Here is a 21,689-nt window from a genome sequence, read left to right on the forward strand (position 1 = left end):
CCTAGCACATCCCAGGAAAAGGAAACTGGAACAAAACAGTGGACTTGGGGCTGAAGCACATTAAAGTCTCCTGTAAGACACAGACATCTACAAAATAAGAGGCTATCATTTTGTTGTTTCTGAGACGGCGATGGAGAGGTTGTTCTGGCTGATGTGGAGCTATGTAGATCTTCCTGTCCCACCTGTACCACCACCCTGCTAAGCCTACTGTACTGTTCTAAAGTGGGAAACATGCAATAGTCCTTTGTTAGAGGTTATAGACCTGGGCATATCCAAGCATGTCGAGCCACACAGTAACATTTTTAATCCCTGGCTTTGATAGTATCACTTAACTTCATTCAGATCATTTATGTCCTTGGCCTCCTCTCAATGGTCTAGTACGGACCATTAACTTAGCCATGTATATTCACACATCAGATTCCCATGAACCAACAACTCCAAGCTGGTCCCTCCCAGACACCAAGTACCACTCATCTAAAGATGGGTTGACACACCCCCACCCAGTTAAGAGGAATTTTACAATCCTAACCCCTGGGCCATTTTCCTAATTGTGACAAATCAGAATCCTCTGAATGCAAGCAGTCACAATTCCAAGAAATGTCCTCATTGCCTTGGCATGTGAAGACCCATCCCAAATAGGATGGCAGCACCTTTTGTTAGCAGACCAGATAAAAAGGGCAGATTGCTTCTTTGGCTTTTCCTCTTCCTGCTGAGATGCTCTGTTGCTTGTTTCTTCCCAGATTCCAGTAGTGCTAGCAAGCTTCCACTTTGTACCAATACAACTCTCTAGGAACCTTCCAGGCTCTTCTTGGCAGGAGGTGGAAAGTTGCTAAAGCACCTAGCATCAAGGACTGAACAACTACCAGATTCTAGTCTACAGTGATTAAGCCACTGTTACTGTTGTACTGTTACTAATAAAATAGTAATAGTAAAAAAATTGCCTGGTAAATTCTTTAATGCATGTATACCACCAATGTCATGGTTGTCTAGAAAACATTCACATTAAGTTTTAATATTGTCTCTGTTACTGATACACTCAAACCAGTTATTGTCACTGTACTCGACATTTTCAGAAATGGCTGTTGGCTGGTATTAAACCAACACGAACACATCCCTCCCTTAAATACAGATGAACCATTAATCCTTACTAGTTTCTACTACAAAGATATGGCCTCAGCTGGGCAGTGGTGGCACAGGTAGGTGGGTCTCTGTGAGTTCCAAGGCAGCCTGGTCTACAGAGACTCTACAGCTGATCTTACAGAGCATTCTGGACAGATTAACTCATTTATACATTAAAATGGACAACTAGCAATTAAGCACCCAGACTCTGGTCTTAAGTCTCCCTTTGGGAATGTGGGGGAATGGACAGATTGTCACCCATTTGTAAACTGTTTCACCCTAAAAATCCTGAAAATGGGAGGAAATAAAACTAGACAGACACTATTATTTAAGACCTTTATTAACAGGTGCTTGCAGTTTGTTGACTTTTTTCTTGAAAAAATCAAGTTGTAAACTTTTTATTACAAATTAAAAATGAAGTTCTTAAAAATCTCAACTTGACCAGATATGAAACAATTTAAAAACCATTAAAGGTGTATTGAGAAAAACCAGACTTTTTTTTTTTAAAAAACACGTTTGTCATTACCAAAAAGAGACATCTTTAGGTAAAAATAATAAAAACCCCATGCTGCATAGATAATGCAGGTAGTTCTAGTGTATCTGGTCAACGGGCAAAAAGCAAGCACTTAAGGTCTTCAGCTCCAATCTTTGTTCATTTCTTATTGCTGGAATTTCATATTCATTTCTTCTTGTTGGATGACCAAACTGCAATGAGAAGACTCTTATTATTTACCACCCTCAAGCCTTCACATAGCTGACCACATCAGTAACATTTTTAACCACCTCATTTTGCTTCAGTTTAAGAATGATTCATAACAGAAATTGTCATTAACTGCATTTGGATGATGACCTTGTTTCTGTTCCACACCCCCACACGCAAAGACAGGGTTTCTTCTCTGTGCATAGTCTTGGCAGTCTTGGAACTCAAAGAGATTCACCTGTCTCTGCCTCCCAAGTGCTGGGATTAATGGCATGCACCACCAATGACAACCTGAAATTAAATCTTATTGGCAAATAAAGCCAAATGTAAGCTAGCTTGGAAGATGAGGCTGGCTTCAAATTCAGTGATCTGCCTGCCTCTGCTGCCAATGCTGGAATTAAAATAAAGATTACATCTTGATAGGTTACTTTTCAAAGCCTTGAAAATCCACAATATATCTTCAGAAAACCAGGAGCAAGACTGAGTTTTCTGCTAAGATCAGAGTTGACTGACAATCAAAACACAAACATTTAGACTGATCCAAAGGAAAATATTTTGCCTAACTTGGATTAGAGTGACTAACACTAACAAAAACGCTTGTTTTACTCTTACTGTTTTTAGTTTCTTTTTGTGCTAGAGCACACAACAATGCAGTGAAGGTCAGAGGGTGCCTACTTACCCGGATGATGGTAGAGATGGTAAGCCGGCATTTACTCAGCCCCGCCCTGCTCAGCCTCGGGAGCGGACGAATTCTCAGCTGGTGGATCGGCTGCTTTTGTCTCTTTGCCATCTTGTGGTTTAGGGTTCTCTGGGCGTCTGCGTCGGTAATTGAAGTTGCGACGATACCGACGTTGGGGTGGCTGCTGACCCTGGGTCTCATCTCCTTGATTTTCCTTGTCCTCTTCATTGCCATCCTCTCTAGGCTGTCTTTGGCGAGGAGGGCCCCTAAAATGAACATTACATAATCTCAGGCATGATCTATAACTTTTTTTCCCCTTTAACCCAACCATTAAGTGGTAGTATTTGGTACTTGGCTATGGCAATTTTTTTTCTTTTAGGTGGTCCATCTGACAGTTTAGTAAATGTAAGTTACATCTAAAAGCCAAGTGCTATGATTCTGTGTAGTAAGTATATTCTCTATGTCATTCATATAAACCAAGGCCAGTAACTATTCTCCTATTGTATGCTCTTATGTGTCATTTCATTTCTCATACACTAAAATCCCCCCTTTTGGGGCTTTTTGAGAGTGTTTCTCTATGGCTTTGGAGACTGTCCTGGAACTAGTTCTATATACCAACCAGGCTGGTCTCAAACTCATAAAGATCCACCTGCCTCTGCCTCCTGAATGCTGGGATGAAAAAGGTGTGTGCCACCAACACCCAGCTCATACACTAAAACTTTGATCAGTTTCTTTTTAGCTCTGCTCCATCAAAAGTAGCTACTTAGCCAGGCGTTGGTGATGCACTCCAGAGGCAGATGGATCTTTTTTGAGTTCAAGGCCAGCCCACAGACAGAGCCTGGAGTGAGTGCCAGGATAGGTTCCAAATACACAGAAAAACCTGGTCTTGAAAAACAAACAAAAAAAGCTATTATATACTTCTGCGTGCCTTAAGATTTGTGGCATGGTTGGGAAAACCTATGCTTTATGCAAACTCAAGAGGCTAGAGAGATATAGCTGTGTGGTTAACACTTGTTCTCAGATGACCAGTGTTTGATTTGTAGCACCCACATGGTGGCTCACAACCACCCCAAACTCATCAGAACCAGCCAATGGTGGCTCACAACCACCCCAAACTCATCAGAACCAGCCAGTTTCAGGGGAACACACCTCTTCTGACTTCCATGGGCACCAGATATAGATACACTCAGGCATACATACAGAAACATAACTGTATCAAAGCAAAAAACACAAGTCTGTGTAAGGAAGTAATCAAGACTCAATCTCTTTGAGACAGGGTTTCTCTGTAGCTTTGGCTGTACCAGAACTCTGTAGATCAAGGTGGCCTGCAGCCTCAAACTCTCTGTGCCTGGGATTAATGGCTGGAGACACCACCACCACCTGGCAAAAATCTCTCTACTCAAAATGTATTTGAGTCATTAACGTCAAACAAAAACAAAACAACCCCACAACAACAAAAAAAAAAGGAAGAATTCAGAACAGGGACAATACAATAAAATAATTTCAGGGAGCACTCCAGATGCCCAGTGGTTAAGAGTTCTTTTTAAAGATTTAATTATTTATGATGCTTAAGTGTGTTCTGTCTGCATGAAGGCACCAGATCTCATTACAGATTGTCTGCCATCATGTGGTTGGTTGCTAGGAATTGAACTCAGGACCTCTGAAAAAAGCAAGCAATGCTCTTAACCACTGAGCCATCTCTCCAGCCCAAGAGTTCTTGTTCTTGCTAGGTTTGGTTCCCGAGTACCCAGAATTGCCTATTCTTAACATAAATTCCAGAATGTCAGATGCCAAAAGTACTGGCCATCATAAGCTGTTACACACACTCGCAGGCAATCATTCCAATAAAATAAATTTAAAAGTGAACCAGGTAAAGGTCCCTAATTCATCTGAATTAAAAACATAGGACAGGGACTGGAGAAGATGTAGTGATTAAGAATACTGACTGCTCTTCCAGAGGACCTGGGTTCAATTCCCAGCACCCTATAGCAGCTCATAAATATCTAATAATTTCAGTTCCAGGGGATCCAACACTTATATGCATCAGTGAATGAGAATGACTATTAACTCACGATGCTGGAGAGGCCTAACATCTGGCTGGAGAATGTAACAAACAGGTTACAATGGACCATACCTGCGGAATCGTGGTCTGTAACCCCGATACATATTCTGTCTCACTGGTCTACCTTGCTCTCCTGCGCCCTGGTTGTCAGCACCCTGAAAAGACATCAAAAATTAGTCTACGGGGTCAACTTCAAGCTTGTTATTTTTGAACAGGGTCTTTTTGCACAGCCCCAGGTTGTTCTCAACCTGGACATCTGTAGATGATGCTGGCCTCCAGAGTGCTGGGATTAAAGACATGCACCACTGTTTCCTGGCCAAATTCCAGGACATGACCACACCATATAGTAACAGGCTTGGTGGTTCTAAGGAAAACAGTCTCTCTCAAAAGCTGTAATGAGGACTGTATAGAGTTGGTGCTTACTCAGCATTTACCTCGACAACATAAAAATGCTGTTACATACATACTGGCACTTACCTCCATCACTTCTCCTTGCACAGGAGGGTTGGAATACTGTGGTCGACGCCCATAGGGTCTCCTCAAGTAGTAAGGTGGGAACCTTCGCCTGCGATAGGGCCTGCGTTGTTGGGCTTGGCCTTCAGGAGCGCTTTCCGATCCCTCGTTCTTTTCCCCACTCTCACTATTCTGGTAGTTTTGCTGGTAATTGCGTGGAGGACCCCTACGACGTGGATAGCGTCTATAATGGTTACGGTCTGCTGCGTATTTACTGCCTTGAACTGGAACTCCACCAGGGCCTGTAACATTTGCTGCCTCCGCACCCTACAAAAGCCATTATTTATTGACAATAACAAAGGAAATCCAAATATTCAATACATTTCACACAAGCTGGGGAGGGAAAAAAAACAAAAAACCCAAGAGCAAACAAAAGAGGGAGGTTGTCTGCATGGGAAAAGGGTGCATAGAAATGACTGTATCATCAGCTCCTCACTCTTCTGAAGGGACTGTTCTCTATCTGCAGCAGCATGTTAGGCTTGATGCACCTGTGTTCATGTAGTCACCAGGACACATCATCCATCCAATTAGAGCCACCATCCTAATGGATGAGACCTCCACATTATTTCCACACCGAAGTCAAACCTTTACACAAAAAGCATCCTCACCTTTTCTCCTTCAACAACATCAAACTCCACAGTCTCTCCATCTCCTACACTGCGAAGGTACTTCCTGGGGTTATTCTTCTTTATGGCAGTCTAGTAACATCATTCCAAAAATAGATTAACAGGGGAGAAGAATGTGCTTTTTTTTTCATTTAAAATGTACCAGCGTCAATATCATTTTTAGCTTGGATATATACTTAAAATTTGCTTTATGTAAGACCACCTGTCAATAGTTTAGGAAAGCAGGGACCAATGTTACCTTACCCCCGACCTCTACCAAGAGACTCCAATCTTACAAGGCCCCAGCATTTTACCACTATTTACAAAACTAAAGTGATTTAGTACCCAAGACAGACAACAATGTGTTATATGCATCACATATAAAGCTTGGAACAAAATGAGGCCTCCATCTATATCCCCCAAAGACTGCACTTAATAAATAGTAGAAGCTAGCAGGACACACGGCCAGTTTAGATGACAGGCAAGTTTAATTTTGCATGCTTCAACTTTGACCATACCAACTCTTGTCCCTTTTCCATACCAAACTCAATTACAAATGTCAACCAAAATCCCTTCCAGTCTGTCTATAAATACTTCCAGGGAAATGCATTTCACATGTATCTATGCCACTCTCTGTAAGAGACCTGTTGGTTACCACCTCCCCAGGAAAGTTATGTCTTACATTATATAGGGCTTAAATTATGAAGTGCCAAAGGTCACACAGCTATTAAGTGGCAGGGGAACTTTTCTAAATCCAGGTCTCAGGACTCCAAATCCCAATTCATTCCACATCACAGCAGTATCTGTTACAGGATCACTCATGCATTTCCATCCCAGAGGCGGCCGGACAACCAACAAATCTCAGGCTAATTAAGCTCCGGTGCCCCCAGAACTGCAGTCTACTTGATACACCACCACAACCTGAGCAGCCAAAGTCCCAAGAACAACTCTTGTTGAAACCACTTGCAAAATAGGAAAGCATATTGGTGACACCTTGTGGGATAAGACTGGGCGAATTGAGTCAAATAAATGATCTCATCTGTCATCTGAACTGTCGTACAGTTTCATACCTTTCATATGTAGCCAACTCTCAATTATTTGCAGTCACAGGGATAGTAGAATACATTATTTAAACATGTTAACCCTTTCAATCTTTCATGGCTGTCAGTGGCAGCAAGACTTGCTACTTGTCTGTTACCTCTGCATGTTACTTCAGTAAGAATCACCTTACTGAAACAAGCCTATTAATCCTAACATTATGTTTGAATGTTTGTATACTTACATCACACAGTGTTTTGAATATACTAAAATACAGGCCCCCCCCTTTTTACCCTCAATGTATGCTGTAGGATGCTTCAAAGAGCTACAAAATGCTATCCTGCCCACCTAAGGAGGATGCTGCCACATAAGATCTTAGCTGTCTAAATTAGTGGTGAGCACAGAAACTAGTGCTAGGTCTTTTACTCTCCCACCAATTTAAAAAAGAAAATGAAATAAGTGGGAAAAAAGTTGACGGCATGGAAGCACATAGGAAGTGACGTATTTCTTAACCCACTTCACTGTGTGGACAAGTCTGATGCTGGCAGTGTATCACTCACTTGGCACATGTAGCTTCTATCCTACCTCCTCCAAAAATTTACAGACCAATCACAACTCTTTTGCAATGCCTTTCACCCTAAGACAAATTACTACTGAGGATTTACATTTCCAGCTAACTGGAACAGAAGCACTTTAGAAAAAGGAGCCACCCTATAGTCAGTGCTGGATTCCAATTTTCTTCAGATAACAGTTTAGCTCTGTCCCATTAAGATTTATTTGGCCTTAACAAAGCCAGACATCTGGCAATGTCTTGCCAATGAATGTTTCTATGTATTTATAGCAACATTATTCAATGTTAAATTTGTGGTGGTTATTTGTCTGAAACTAGGCATGAAAACTGCATGCCATCAATTGAACAGACTCAACATTTAAAATTACATTATTAATGAAACTCCAAATCACAACACTTCTAAAATTAAGTGGACTCTTCAATGTTTCACTCTACTCTTTAATCTTCAGGTTCAGGAACTAAAACTCATTCTTGAACTTAACCTTTAGCACACCCACCCTTTTCTTCCCACTAGCCTTTAGCCAAAGTACAGAGAATCAATATAAGCACTCACCTGGTGTACAAATACGTCTTCCTTGGTGTCATTCCTACAAGACAGAACCAAGATTATCAAAGTGAATAAACAAGCATGTTTCATTGCCTAAACTGATTAAGAACCTGCCCTACAAAGCAAATTCCAGGCCAGTCAGGTTACATAAAGAAACCTGAAAAACCAAAAGAACTGCCTGGTCAGTCCATGGACATCCTCAATTTCCCCAGAGACTTCCTAGCTCTGTATAGGATTAAGCAGAAACTCATTTCTATGGGCAGGGGTGACATTAGGAAACTCGGGGAAAAAATTCATACATATCAGTGGTGTGGGGAGAACAGTAAAAACTACTGAACTGTTTTAAAGACTAATCTGTTGGAAACAGCCATAAACCTACTATCTGTAAGGAAAGCAAACAAGTCTAAGGTAGTGTAACCAAATGAGCCATAATTCAAAAGCACAGCAGTAACCAGCAACACCCCTCCCACTCTTTACCTTATTAAACATTAATAACCTAGCCCACACCCTTTTACCTACAGACCAGTATTAACAGGAGTAGTCATTCTTCTCACTTCCTCACATTTCTAACCTCTACCCCAAAAAAATCCAACACAACAGAATGGAACTTAACATATACTTATGTACACTTATTATGTGCCTGACACTAGTCCTAATAATACAATATACCTAGGTGCAAAGCTTTATCTTTTGACAGCTTGAACTGTGACAAGTTCTACATCAGTTTCCACACACAGTGCTGGTTGGGATTCTTACAGGAAACCAAAGTCTTTCATTTGAAGAATATGGTGTGATTATTATTGCATAAAATGTGGTGGAACATCTGAATAAGCAGAGCCCAGCAAGTTAGGTCAAAGTTCAGACAGGAAGTGACAAAGTCTTAGACTAAACAATCACCCAATGAAGTTATTTAGGCTATCTTTCTTGGGACCAAAATGAAGGAAACATGACAATATTAGGGCCCTGTAGAACCACTAGAGGAACAGATTCCCTTGTTAGTAAGCTGCTCTACCCTCTTCACTATTAAGAAGCCAGAGAAATGGCTCAGTATTAGTTCTAATATTTTAGCATTTAATGACCAAAAACACCATTGGTATATTGTTAAAAAGCAAAAAGGTTTGATGCAAGTGCTGTACCACCTCATCCAACCTAGGTATGTTTTAATATGCTTGGTTTAAACTGATGGGGTCAATAAGATGGCTCAGCAAGAAAAGGTACTTACTGATAATGTGAGTCTGACCATTTGGGTTTAATTAGATAATTCCTGCAACGTTTCCCCTCTGACCTCCAAATGTTCAACTCCCCAATAAGTAAGTGCAAACCTTTAATCACAATACTGGGGAGGCAGAAGACAAATTTCAATGTCCTCTCATAGTCTCTGTGGGCACCAGGCAAGCATGTGTATATATACACAGCAGCCTGGATTACTGAAGATTAACTTCTAACCATTACACAAGATGTGGAATACACCATTTATCATCACAATTCTGCCATAGGTAGTATCTAACACCTACCAGCTTCATAAAGCAAAGAACTGAAATACAACCTGTGGCTGTTTGTTCAGTGTTGACTTCTAACTTCTTGGGGGCTCTGGCCTTTATATGTTGGAATTTTTAAAAATCCTCACACATTACCTTAAAATAATTTTCAGATATATTTATATGCACTTGTGTATCTTTGAGTAGATGCTAGGTGTACAGGTACCTGGGGAGGCTATAAGTGGGTATCAGATCCCACTGACACTAGAGCATCAAGTACTTTGAAACAGTGAGCCATCTTTTCAGCCCACATTTTACTTTTAGTGGAAGGTTAAAACAATTGTTAAAAGAAAGCTTCATGCTTTCTTTACCATGTTTCACACTAAGCCCCTAAAACAGTCACTGGCTATGCCTATCATTCAAACTCCAGCTCTCTACAATTACTATTTCTACCCAGACCAACAAGGTTCTCAAAGTTAATGCCTTACTTCCTCTCTAGGCAGGCATCTATCTTTTCCAGATTGACTATAGATGCTTCTAAGGGTCTATTCAGGACCCTATAAAGAACATTTAACTAGTCTTAGGATAAGGAAAAGAGGGGAATTTAGAGCAAATTATTTTACCTGGCAGGAAAAAGGGAAAGATAAGGCATTGTGTTCTGAGTTTTAAGTCAGTGACTGAGTAAATAGAGACTTCCATCAGTAATAGGGCTGGAGTAATGGCTCAGCAGTTTAGATCACTGGATACTTACTCTTCCAGGACCTGAGTTCAACTCCCAGCAACCACTGAAATGAGATCTTGTGCCCTCTTCTGAACTGCAGACATACATGCAGACAGAATGCTGTATGTCAAAAATAAATCCTTTAAAAAAAAAAAAAAAAACAACCAATTGACTAATAGGTAGGTTGTTGTCTTGTGTACAAACCAAGAGTCCCAGTATTAAGTCAACCTGTTGCATGTCCCTTTCTTAACACTGTCAAGGAATCCTCAGACCTATTTTGGTGGATGCACATTTTAAGACAGAAAACAGGGTGACTTTAAAAGCCCAAAAGATTTTTGGTCAAAAATCTTCCCAATCTACCAAATTCTATAGGCACTTCCCTGATAAAATGAGGGAAGATGAGGGAAGCAGGTGACTCTGGGTTGTGTCAAATGTACAAAAAAAAAAAAAAAAAACAAAAAACTAACCAAGACAGGAAGGCAGAGACAAGGTAGATCTCCAAGTTCAGAGGGCAGCCTGGTCAACAGTGTTTGTTCCAAGACAACCAGGAATACAAAAAGAAACCCTATCTCAAAACCAACCAACAATCAAGGATGATGCCACCTGTTCTGGTTGGGACAACACCTATCACAGCACCCCTTCCAACTCAATTTCTTGCTACCTCAAAAATAACAGCCAAGTGGCGTTATTTCTTAGTCCCAGCACTCAGGCAGAGGCCAGTGGATCTAGTTCCAGGACAGCCTCCAAACCACAGAAAAACCTTGTCAACAAAAATTTCTCAACTGCATCTCAATCTCAGTATGGCTTATCAATCAAGCCCTTTAATTTGTAAAGGTGACTTACACACTAAACTAGAATATGTGGGATATAGTTAAAGGTAGCACCCATCACACCTGAGGACTAGGCAGCACATAAAAACTTCAGTGTAGATCATGGATGGACAATGCCCAACTGCAAATGGCCAGGATCTATTTTCAGATAGTGTAACAAAGCAGTTGTTGAATACTCCAGAGCACAAAACTGTCCAAATCTTGCTTCTATTACTTCTATGTCTATGGGACAAATCACTCAAACCTTATGATTTTAAGTCAATTAGATCACCTTAATCAAAAGACCCTGAATAAAATTACCATTATTGCAGTCATTAGTTTCAAGGGTCAATTCTTTGTGGTTACTGACACCATTAAGGTTTTTTTTTTTGGGGGGGGGGGAGGAGGCAGGGTTTCTGTGTAGCTTTTGAAGCCTGTTCCTTGAACTTCGAGATCTGCCTGCCTCTGCCTCCCTGAGTAATGGGATTAAAGGTGAGTCACCTGCCACCCCTGCCCAGTTTTCATTAAGTTTTATATGAAGGACATAAAGCTAAGCTTTCTAGACCACAGGTTAAAAGGCCTATGTATGTACACAGGGAGGGCAGAAATGGCAATGAGCAATCTAAGAGAATGGCTCAGCTGAAAGTGTTTGCAGGTACAAGCTTTAAGACCCTGAACCCATGTAAAAGTCAGATGCAGCTTTCTTCTGAGCTGCATACAAGTGTTGTAGCATATGCATTGTCTGTTGCTCTGAACTGAGCCACAGTTCACCCCCCTAAATTCTATCACCATAAAAGATCCATGTCCCACTCTTCTAACAGGACCGCTTTTCTACATCTAATAAACTATGATAGTAACTCGGGGAAGGGATGTAACAAGGGCCCAATTAAACAAAATTCTGCTACTTAAAAGCTCTTTGGAGGCCTTTAATCCCAGCATTTGGTCTTTAAAACCAGCATGGTCTACAGAGTAAGTTCCAGGACAGGCTCTAAAGCAATATATAGAAACTTTGCCTCAAAAAACAAAAACAAAAAGCTCTTTGTTTCTGCCTGAGTGTTGGGATTAAAGGTGCACACTTTTAACTTTAATAAAGGGTAGGGTAACCCAGGCTGGCTTTAAATTCAAGTAGCAGCAGAGCTTGATTCCTGATGTCCTGCCTCCTACAGAGGAAACTAGGCCCTAAGCACACTAAACAAGCACTCTATACCAAGTTAGATCCCCAGCACTTTTTAATTTGAAGCAATCAGCATTTGAAAATAAGCCTTGGAACAAAGAATTCTAAGTTGTAAGACTGCATTACAGGGAATAACTTAGGCTTCAACAAACCTATCTTTAAAGGTGAGATGACCTCTTATATTTGAATTATAAAATAGCTAAAGATCCTAGAATACATAATCCAAAATTCAGTGCATTCCAAATACCTATCTCCCATTTTACATTCTATACATTTCCTTAAAGGACAGACCTAGTTCACAGTATATCTCATTTTAAAACTACAACACCAACAATGACCTGCTTAGAAACAAGCACACCATTAAATCAGTAATTGGGGTTAAGATAGTCTAACAAAGGATAATCATAAGTCAATCATATCTATGTTATCTGGAAGAATGATCAACTATGCTTCTAAGGGCATAATTTTTGTACATCAAATCGCAGTATATAAATCTCATAAAAAAAACTTGGCTTAAAAAGTGGTGTAAGTCTAGACAAACGCTAAAATGCAATAAATGCATACCCAAAAACCCCCACAGCTAACCCAACTAGAAAGGTGCACTAGCTAGCTGGACTGGGCTAAGGATTTTAAAACTGTCCTTTAGAAGGTAGGGTACACAGACTAGTCTCAGCATCCTCTAGGATTGTTAGGAAGGAGAAATCTCAATCAAAGCATGAACAATTAATTATCAGTTTAAAGCCACCAGGACACAAGCCACATACAAATAGTAAAGCATTACACTTCCTTCTTTGCTCACTAGTAACCCATTGGGGAAAAGAAACACATGGAAACGGTAGCACTTCAGGAAAGCCAATAAATAGCCTACACCACACAAAATCCTAGAGTCTGGAAAAACAAATGTTTCCCTGTAATTGCTACCGTAGAGAACAGACCAGACCATTAAGTGATTGTAATCGCTTCTGTGAGTGTTTCCACAACACGGTATGATTTATCAATGAACGGATTTTCATCACTCCGTTATTTTTAAAAGCCTAGCTGCCATTTGGTAGTGTCCCAATTCACAAGCACTGTCACTCTTAAGTGTCTTGTCTTTCCCACCATCTACTTATTTGATGCCTTCCAAGCAAGCATGTAAGGGAGAAAATGCTGAAATGGCGCCAAGTCTCACAGCTGTACGGCCAGGATTGCTGCTGGCACTCGCGGTGCTCTACACCCATGCAACTGCACTAGCCTTGGCAGCCATCTTGAAAAAGATGCCGGGCTCACAAGGGAGCCCCGAGTGCAGGCACTGCACTCACCATCACCGGCTACTAACCGTTCTAAACCATTCTCTGGATCTATTAGGATGTACTTTGCAACTACTATCAAGGACTTAAGGCCACTCCAACAAGCTACAGCCAAGCTTTAACCAAAATTGATTTGATCAGCCATGATTCCCGGACAAGGAAGTAGAAGAAATAAAAATTGAGGAAGAGCCATTTTCTTCAGATGTATTATTTGCCGTTTGGGGAAATAAGAACCCTTTTTAGCTATAGTTCTATAGAAAATATGCTCGAGGTACTAAAAGGAGTGCGTATTTGAGTCGACTAAACAAAGGCAACATAACCTTATAGTGCAGATAACATCTCAGGCACTTGACATGTCAAATCATGTTCCCCAAGAGGTTAACAAGGTGGGGGGATAAAAATCACCTGCATGTTAATTAGTGGGTCACATTCTTACATAGCAATTTCAAGGAAGCAAGAAGGATGTCAAGGTTAAAAGGCGCTTAGCCTCAGATGGATGCAAGGTAACTGTTAAAGGCATGGTTCTTGCGCCGCGCTTGCCTTGACCTGCTTTGTGCCAAAGCTTGAAGCTAGCTCAGAATTGGTATTTAACAGCAAAACAAAGCAAGTCTACAGACCCACTAATCCAGTCACCCAAATAAGAAAAGCCACGTTTCCAACCCCTCTCCCTGTCAGGGCCGCGGTGGAACCGGCCCTGGAGATTACCCATGCAGGAGGCGGGCCCGAGCTGTCTACACCGGCATCTCTCACCTGTTGATGAAACCGTATCCGTTCCTTACATTAAACCATTTTACTGTTCCCAAAACCTTCGTTGCTGGAAAACAAAGCACAACAATGTCCAATCAGCGGCTGGCCCTGGAAGTCGGTCCAGGATCCGGCCGCAGGCCCGGGCCGCCGCCCTCGCCGCACACGTGGGTGCGCTGGGCAGCGCGGGTCCGAGGTGGGTGTGCGCCCGGGAGGCGAGCACGTGAGGCCCGGGAAAAGCAGCCCGCGCCGCTCCGGCTGCGTAGGCGGCGGGGCGGGGATCCCGCGCACGAGGCCCCGAAGCTGGTGGGCGCGGGGGAGGGGCGGCCGCGGCCCGAGCAGCGGCGGGAGCCCGGCGTGCGCGCGCCGCGGGCCCGGGGGGAGGGGCGGCCGCGCAGTCGGTGGCTCGGGGCCGCGTCGCCTAACGGTCTGGCCCGCGGCCCCACCCCCGGTCCCTTCTGGGGCTCACCGATGACCTTCTTGTCCCCGCCGGCGGGCGCCGCCGATGTGAGGCCACCCGGGCCGCCACTACCCGCGCCGCTGCCCGTGGAGCCGGGCTTGGTGTCGGCGGCGCTGAGGGCGGCGGCGGGGGCGGCGGGCGGCTGCTGGGTCTCGGCCTCGCTGCTCATGGTTGCGGTGGTGGTGACTGGGGCCGGCGGCGATGGCTGCGGCTCCTCCCGGGGTGTGATGGTGACTAGGCCGGCGGCGGCGGTGGGGCTCTCAGGGCTCTCTGGGGTCCGCTCTCCGCTCCCGCTACCGATCGAACTAGCGAGAATGGCGGGACGGGCGGGATAAGCCCCGCGATAGGCCCGCCCTCATCCTCTCTTATTGGCCAGGGTCGCCGTCCATCCTACCACCTGACCAGGTTCCTAGCGCCTATTGGCTCAGGCTCCGCGTCTCTTGCGCTCTCATTGGGCCTTTGGCGACTAATTCGGCCGACCCACAGCCGCTCCTGCCCTCGCCGCCATAGAGACCGGAACTAGAATGAGCTTTTCGGCCGTGAGCACCATAGAGTACCGGGAGGACGCGTAGAGGGAACGTGTCCGCACGGGGTTGCGCTCGTCGCGCACGTGGGCCGCGGTGGCCGGGCCTACCCGTGTTTCTAGAAGGGGCTTTCTCCCTGATCTGGGTTAGCACCGCGGCCTCCTTAATGGCTTAGGCTTTTGGCGGTCCAGTCACCTTGGAGGGACCACGCAGGCGCTCCGGCTGCCACGAAATCCGCGTGTTCAGGGCGGAGGTGCCCCTTTACCCGGGCGCTGGAGGAATGTATTTCATATTGGCCACAAATTAGGTTTAATTTAGTGTCAAATTTATTGGATAAGTTAGAATCGCCCCCTCCCCCCAAGCAACATTGTAGACAAGGATTGCAATCCATGTTTTTATACCCTGTAAAATACTGGCAGTCTGCTGTTACTGAAGCCCTCCGCCTACCTTCATTCATTCTTTATTAGGCATCTACTACTGACGGGGGATTTAAATAGTTTGCCAGTTAGCTTCTGCCTTCTGATGGAGGCAGAAATGTAAACGCCCAACACTTCATAGCTGGGTGAGCACAGCTTTTGAGGAAGGAAATAGGAAGAGTTGGGTGGTGACTTTTCAGGCTTGTGTCTAAAGGGCCTCGAGGAAAGTGCAAATAAAAGAATTCAGTAGGAGTAGGAAATATTGGTTGTAAAGATGGGTAGGATCAACTGGGTGTCAACTAGTGAGGAAGGTAGTTTTGGAGTTGTAAGTAGTGAGTCTAGAAACACAGTTTCTCTATATTGTTTTGGATCCTGTCCTGGAACTAGCTCTATAGACTAGGCTGGCCTCAAACTCAGAAAAGCGTCTGCTTCTGCCACCGAGTGCTGGGGTTAAAGGTGTGTGTGTGCCACCAATGGCAGGCTGAGTCTTTTAAAAAAGAAAGAAAAAGTTGCTGCTTGGAGAATGGGCTGCAGAAAAAGGGATGGAAGTAGGGAAAGCAATTAAAGGGATCCAAGATGGCTCTTCGTAAAGGCACTTGAGACCTATCCTGAAGACCTGAGTTCTATCCCTGAGCTCCACAGGGTGAAATAAGAAAGCTGCTGTCTGCATGTTTTAGTTTGACTCCCCATGAGCACTGTGGCATTCATCTCCCACCCACCCCCAGTAAATAAATACATGTAATACAAATTGCAAGAAGAAAGTTAGTGCAGTAACCCTTATCCCTTGCCAGCTCCATCTAGACCTACCACTCTATTTGATAAAAGCCTCCCTTCATCAATTATGGAAAATCTGATCCTCAAACCAGTTAGTCTTCTGTGCCATTGCTTTTGGTGATTGCTTAAAGCAGGGACAGCAAAAATAATTTTTTTACTCTCGTTTTATGTGCATTGGGGTATTTTGTTTGCATGTATGTCTCTATGAGGGTGTCAGATCCCCTGGAACTAGAGTTATAGACAGTTGTGAACTGCCACGTGGGTGCTGGGAGTTGAACCCAGGCCCTCTGTAAAGGTAGCAAGTGTTCTTAAGTGCTGAGCCATCTCTAGCCCAGAAAAAAAGGGCAAAATAATATGTAAAGTTTTGTGGGCTGTTGGGTTATAACAGATCAACTTTAGCTCTGAAAGCAGAGGTACATGTGTTTTGAAATCATTTACCAAAAATATTCTTACTATTTTTATTTGGAGTGGCACAATGGGGGTAAGAGGACATCTTGTATAGTTCATTCTCTTTTCTATGTAGGTCCCAGGCATGGCACTCAGGTCATCCACTTTACTGTCAGCATCTAGCACATTTATCTGCAATCTCACTGGGCCTGAAACAGTTTACTCACAGAGCTGACCTAGAAATGTGATGTGGCCTTTATCACAAGGTTATCTTTACGTTGTTTACTGCTTAAAACATTACAAGTTTTTTCTCTTTTATTGTTTTTTGTAACTGGTTCTTATTGTGTAGCCCAGGGTAACCTCAAACTCTCAGAGAACTGCCTGCTGGGTTAAAGTCATTAAAGGATTAAAGACAAGTAGGTGCCACTACCACCCCACCCAGTCCTCCTTTCTTAATATTGCCCCAAACAGCCAATGTTCCTTCAAACACTTGAACTCCTTAGTGACTACTGTTACATCCCAATTCCTTAATGTGGTATGCCTTCTCTAAATGTAACACCCCCTAGCCCCACTATTCATCCCTTGTCCAACCTAACAGGGACTCCTTTTTAGCTGATACTACATATTATAAATACTCCCCACCTTTCTGAAAATTCTTTTTAAAACACCCCCCCCCCCAATGCCTTTTTGAGACGAGGTCTCACTTGGAAGCTCAGGCTGCCTGGAATTCATGACCTGAGCGGTAGCTGTACCAGCATGTGCCCTTCTGACTTTCCCTTAAGCATCTACCTCGAGCCTAACACATGTTTGTTTTTGTTTTGTTTTCCTTTGATTTGAAACAAGGTCTCACCATGCCTGGAACTTACAGAGATCTTCCTGCCTCTGTCTCTCAAATGCTGGGATTAAAAATGTCTGCTATCATATCAAGCTGTGTAACGTTCTAATATCTATCCCTTTTGTCTCTGTGGTGCCAAGGGCTGAAATTAATCATAATCTTTAATGACACTGTGAAAAATGAATCAATGAAGTGCTGGCAGCAACAGGGCCATCTGGGCAGTAATCCCAGTATGAAAAGGCTTGAGGCAGCAAGGTGGTTAAGAGAGCTGCTGTTCAGCCACCTTTCATCAGCATGCCCCTCAGGCTTGAGATTTCCCCAAAGTTATGAAGATACTTAGAAAATGACAGAAATGGCCACAGAATGTAGTGGGTACCCATACTCCCAGAAGTTGAGAGGCTGAGGCAGGAGGATCTCAGTGATTTAGAGGCCAGTATGGACAGAACCCTTAAGAATAAATGAACAGGGGCTGGGTGGATGGCTTCATGGGATGCCCAGAATAAATGTTGAGTAGGCGTAGCAGCTCTCCTAGAATTTCAGCCTGGGAAAGTAGAGACAGCTACCTAGTAATGTTAGCTGTTGTGGTCAGATCTGGGTTTGATTGAGAGACTCTGCCTCTATGAATAAGGTGGAATAGCAAAGGAAAATAATTCTGAACATCAAACGTGGGCTTCCGTATGTATGCAGACACATGCATGAGTACCCACACACATGTAAAAACTGCATATGCACATCTTGAGAAATGTGGAAAAACTGAGTGTTAACTGCTTTTGAAAGATGGTGTCTCAAGTTGAAATGCCCATTCTGTCACATCTGTCTTTATTGCTTAGAGGTGTCCATCCCTACTTCCTCATTTGGGTACTCATCCGTCTTCATGCTTGGTATAACATGAAGATGGTATGTTAAGATGCACTGATGCATACATCTTTAATTCCAGCACTTGGGAAGCAGAGGCAGGCAGATTACTGAGTTTGAGGTCAGCCTGGTCTACAGAGTGAGTTCTAGGATAGCCAGGGCTACAGAGAGAAACCATCTCAGAAAAAAAGATGTCCCAAAGTGGGAGCTGTCTACTCCTTTCTGCTAGTCACTCCCTTCCACACCACTTTGGGAGTTTACACCAGCCAGTCTGTCCAAGAACCACCTTACACACAATACTAGTTCCTGCTTTTAAGCAGTGCAAAGTGACACATCCCGGGAATCTCCTTTGCAAAACAGCTTTCTCTTTTACCCCCATCCCTCACAGGTTCTGGGTTAGGAACACACCCTGACTCATCCTGGCTCTCCTCCCTAATCCCAATCAATACATCAACATCACACATCAGTTCTTCCAAGCCTTTAAAATTTGTCTTTTTTTTTTGAGACAGGGTTTCTCTCTGTGTAGCTTCAGAGCATCTCCTGGCACTCCCTCTGTAGACCAGGCTGGCCTTGAACTCCTGGTTAAACAACTGCCTCTGCCTCCCAAGTGCTGGGATTAAAGATGTACACCACCACTGCCAGGTTTTGTTTTTTTTGTTTTTTTTTTTTTTTTTTTTTTTTTTTTTTGAGACAGGGTCTCTCACTGTGTAGCCCTGGCTGGCCTAGATCTATGTAGACCAGGTTGGCCTCTGTAGAGATCCACTTATCTGTTTCCCAAGTGTCTGGTGCCTTCAGATTTTAAATATTTTTGTGTATATGCTGCACATGTGTACATGTGTGTGTGGGTCTCAGGGCACCAGGGCTCAGATTCCTGTCCTGGACTTCCTGATGCTTTGGGGCAGCTTCTTTCAAGAGAAGTTTTGCTGTTGTGTGCCATATTTCAGGGTACCTGGCTGGCAAGCTTCCCTGGAAGTTTCCTGTTTCAACTTCCTATCTTGCTATTCAGCTACTGGGATTATGAACATATCTGGCTCTTAGATGGGTTATGGAGGTCTGAACTCACACCATCATACTTGTCCAGGGAGGCTTTTATTAGATGAGACATCTCTCCAGCCCCTGAAAACCTTCTCCCTGTTAAAGTGGGTTTTGTTGTTTAATTTTTTAAATAACCTTTTCCTCTCACCTCATCTCTCCACTCTATATGAATATCTGGTTCATGTAATATACTAGACATAGATGCTTAGTATTTCCAGGTGTTAGGGACACAGAAGTTAAAGAAACAAAAATTCCACCAAACTAAAGAAGCAGACCCTCTGAAGTTTGTTTACATAGCTAGAGGAAGTTACTTAGGGCCTCTCTGTATTTCACTACCTTGTCCCTGGCACACAAAAATGGCACTCTGAGGCAGGTTCTGTTATAGAATTTGACTGTTTCATCTGCCTGTATAGTTGAGGAATCTCTGACCATGAGATGGAGAAAAACAGAAATGGATAGACATTGAAAGGTGTAATGGCTGTGATCCCAGCAAGTAGGAGGAAGTCCCAGGTATTCTCTACACAAGTTCCAAGGTACACATGGCTACATGGGAGACCGTTTCCTCCCAAAATATAGAAACGAACACATTAAATGCCTCATGAAAGTTAGATCAGAGGAACATAGGTGTGTTTGAGACAGGGTCTTGCTACATAGCCTTGGCTGTTACCGAAGTATGTAAACCAGGTTGGTCTTGAATTCAGAGATCTACCTGCCTCTAAGATTAAAGGGGTGTACCACTATGCCTGGTTCAGAGTAACTTTTTTATCCTGACATTATATTCCTTAGGGAGTGGAATCTTTCCATGTTGGATTATTTCCTTTCCAAGGTATGTCATTTATTTATTATTTGAGACAGGGTTTCTCTGTGTAGCTTTGGAGCCTGTCCTGGAGTTCAAGGCTGACCTTGAACTCAGTGTTCTGCCTGCCTCTGCCTCCCTAGTTCTAGGATTAAAGGTGTGCCACCACCAACGCCCAGCATGGGGTGTGTCCTATGTACCTGCCTTAAGTTCCTGATTCTCCTGCCCTCATCTCCCAAGGGCTGGGTTTACAGGTATGTGCTACAAAAGTCATCTATTCCCTGCTTCCCTAGGTCTCAAGATGTAACAGGGCTGTCCTTGAATTTACTCTACTCTTCCAGCCTTCTAAAAATACTGAGATTAGTAAAATGCCTTCTCCTCAAGGACCCTTTCAAGGACACCCTTGTTTTACAGTGGGCTTTAGAGGTTAACTTAAGACCTCTATGGCTCACAAGTGACCTGGTAGATTCCTCAACTCCATGATTCCTACTTGATCAAGATCAAGACACATTCTATCAGATGGTCTCCTCCACACACACCCCAAGATAGTGACCCATTGACAAGTGGCTCCAGAACTTATGGAATTGAATCTGCTGGGATATCCTGAACTACACTTTGCTACATTTGCCCATCAGTAGAACCCTAGAGGCCCCTACAATTGTTGCAAGTTGGAGGTTTCAATATATACCGCTCTTGGCTCTTCTCCATGCTGGCCTCTGAGGAGAGCCAGTCCTAGCTGAAGCACGAGGCAAGGAGGTAGATTGTCATTGCTGTCATTTATAACCACACACACCAACTCCCATGAGGTTCAGCTGGGTTTGCCCACCTGACCTAGCCCTGGCTCAGGCATAACTTTCCCTTTTCTTTTTGGTCTTTGTTTTGGATGCAGGCCAAGACCCAAGTCTGCTTTTTGTTTTTTCTGATACTTTGGGTTTCCTTACTTTGTTTCCACATGCCCCCTTCCACCCACCCATTCTCCTTATGAAGTGTGATTCTGCAGAGGTTTACTATTTGTCTGCTTTGTTCTCTGAGACAGGGATGCAGCTTTGGCTGTCCTGGATCTAACTCTATCAGGCCAGCCTCAAACTCACAGGAGTACCTATGCCTCCTGGGTACTGGGGTCTTTTCACATAAACCTAATTAAACCTCTCTATTAGAATAAACATTGGTAGCTGGGCATTGGTGGTGAATGCCTTTAAACTCAGGAGGCAGAGGCAGGTGAATTTCTGTGAGCTCGAGTCCATCCTGGTCCTCAGAGTTAGTTCCCAAGCTCCAAAGCAATACAGCAATACTCAACTTGTTGAGTCTGAGTTTGATCCCAGGGACTCACATGGTAGGAGAGAACAGACTTTAAAAAGTTGTCCTTTGCTGAGCTGTGGTGGCACACACCTTTAATCCCAGCACTCAGGAGGCAGAGGCAGACGGATCTCTGTGAGTTCAAGACCAGCCTGGTCTACAAGCGCTAGTTCCAAAGCCACAGAGAAACCCTGCCTCAAAAAAAAAAAAAAAAAAAAAAAAAAAAAAAATGGTGTTTCTTGACTTTAAAAATGAGCAAAAT

The 21,689-nt window shown here is 43.4% G+C and overlaps 1 protein-coding gene across 1 annotated transcript; it reads right to left on the minus strand.

Annotated features, from left to right (window-relative positions):
- Positions 1 to 1,441: 1,441 nt before the first annotated feature.
- Positions 1,442 to 14,832, minus strand: Ybx1 (Y-box binding protein 1). Its single transcript, XM_051188638.1, has 8 exons — positions 14,519 to 14,832; positions 14,056 to 14,119; positions 7,841 to 7,874; positions 5,682 to 5,771; positions 5,038 to 5,340; positions 4,633 to 4,715; positions 2,499 to 2,764; positions 1,442 to 1,824 (listed from the first exon to the last, which is right to left on the minus strand). The coding sequence occupies exons 1-7, from the start codon at positions 14,676 to 14,678 to the stop codon at positions 2,530 to 2,532; spliced, it is 969 nt and encodes a 322-aa protein (XP_051044595.1). The 5' UTR covers positions 14,679 to 14,832; the 3' UTR covers positions 1,442 to 1,824; positions 2,499 to 2,529.
- Between the last annotated feature and the right edge of the window lie 6,857 nt (positions 14,833 to 21,689).

Source organism: Phodopus roborovskii, unplaced genomic scaffold (assembly GCF_943737965.1).
Source record: "Phodopus roborovskii unplaced genomic scaffold, PHOROB, whole genome shotgun sequence".
Classification (NCBI taxonomy): Eukaryota; Metazoa; Chordata; class Mammalia; order Rodentia; family Cricetidae; genus Phodopus; species Phodopus roborovskii.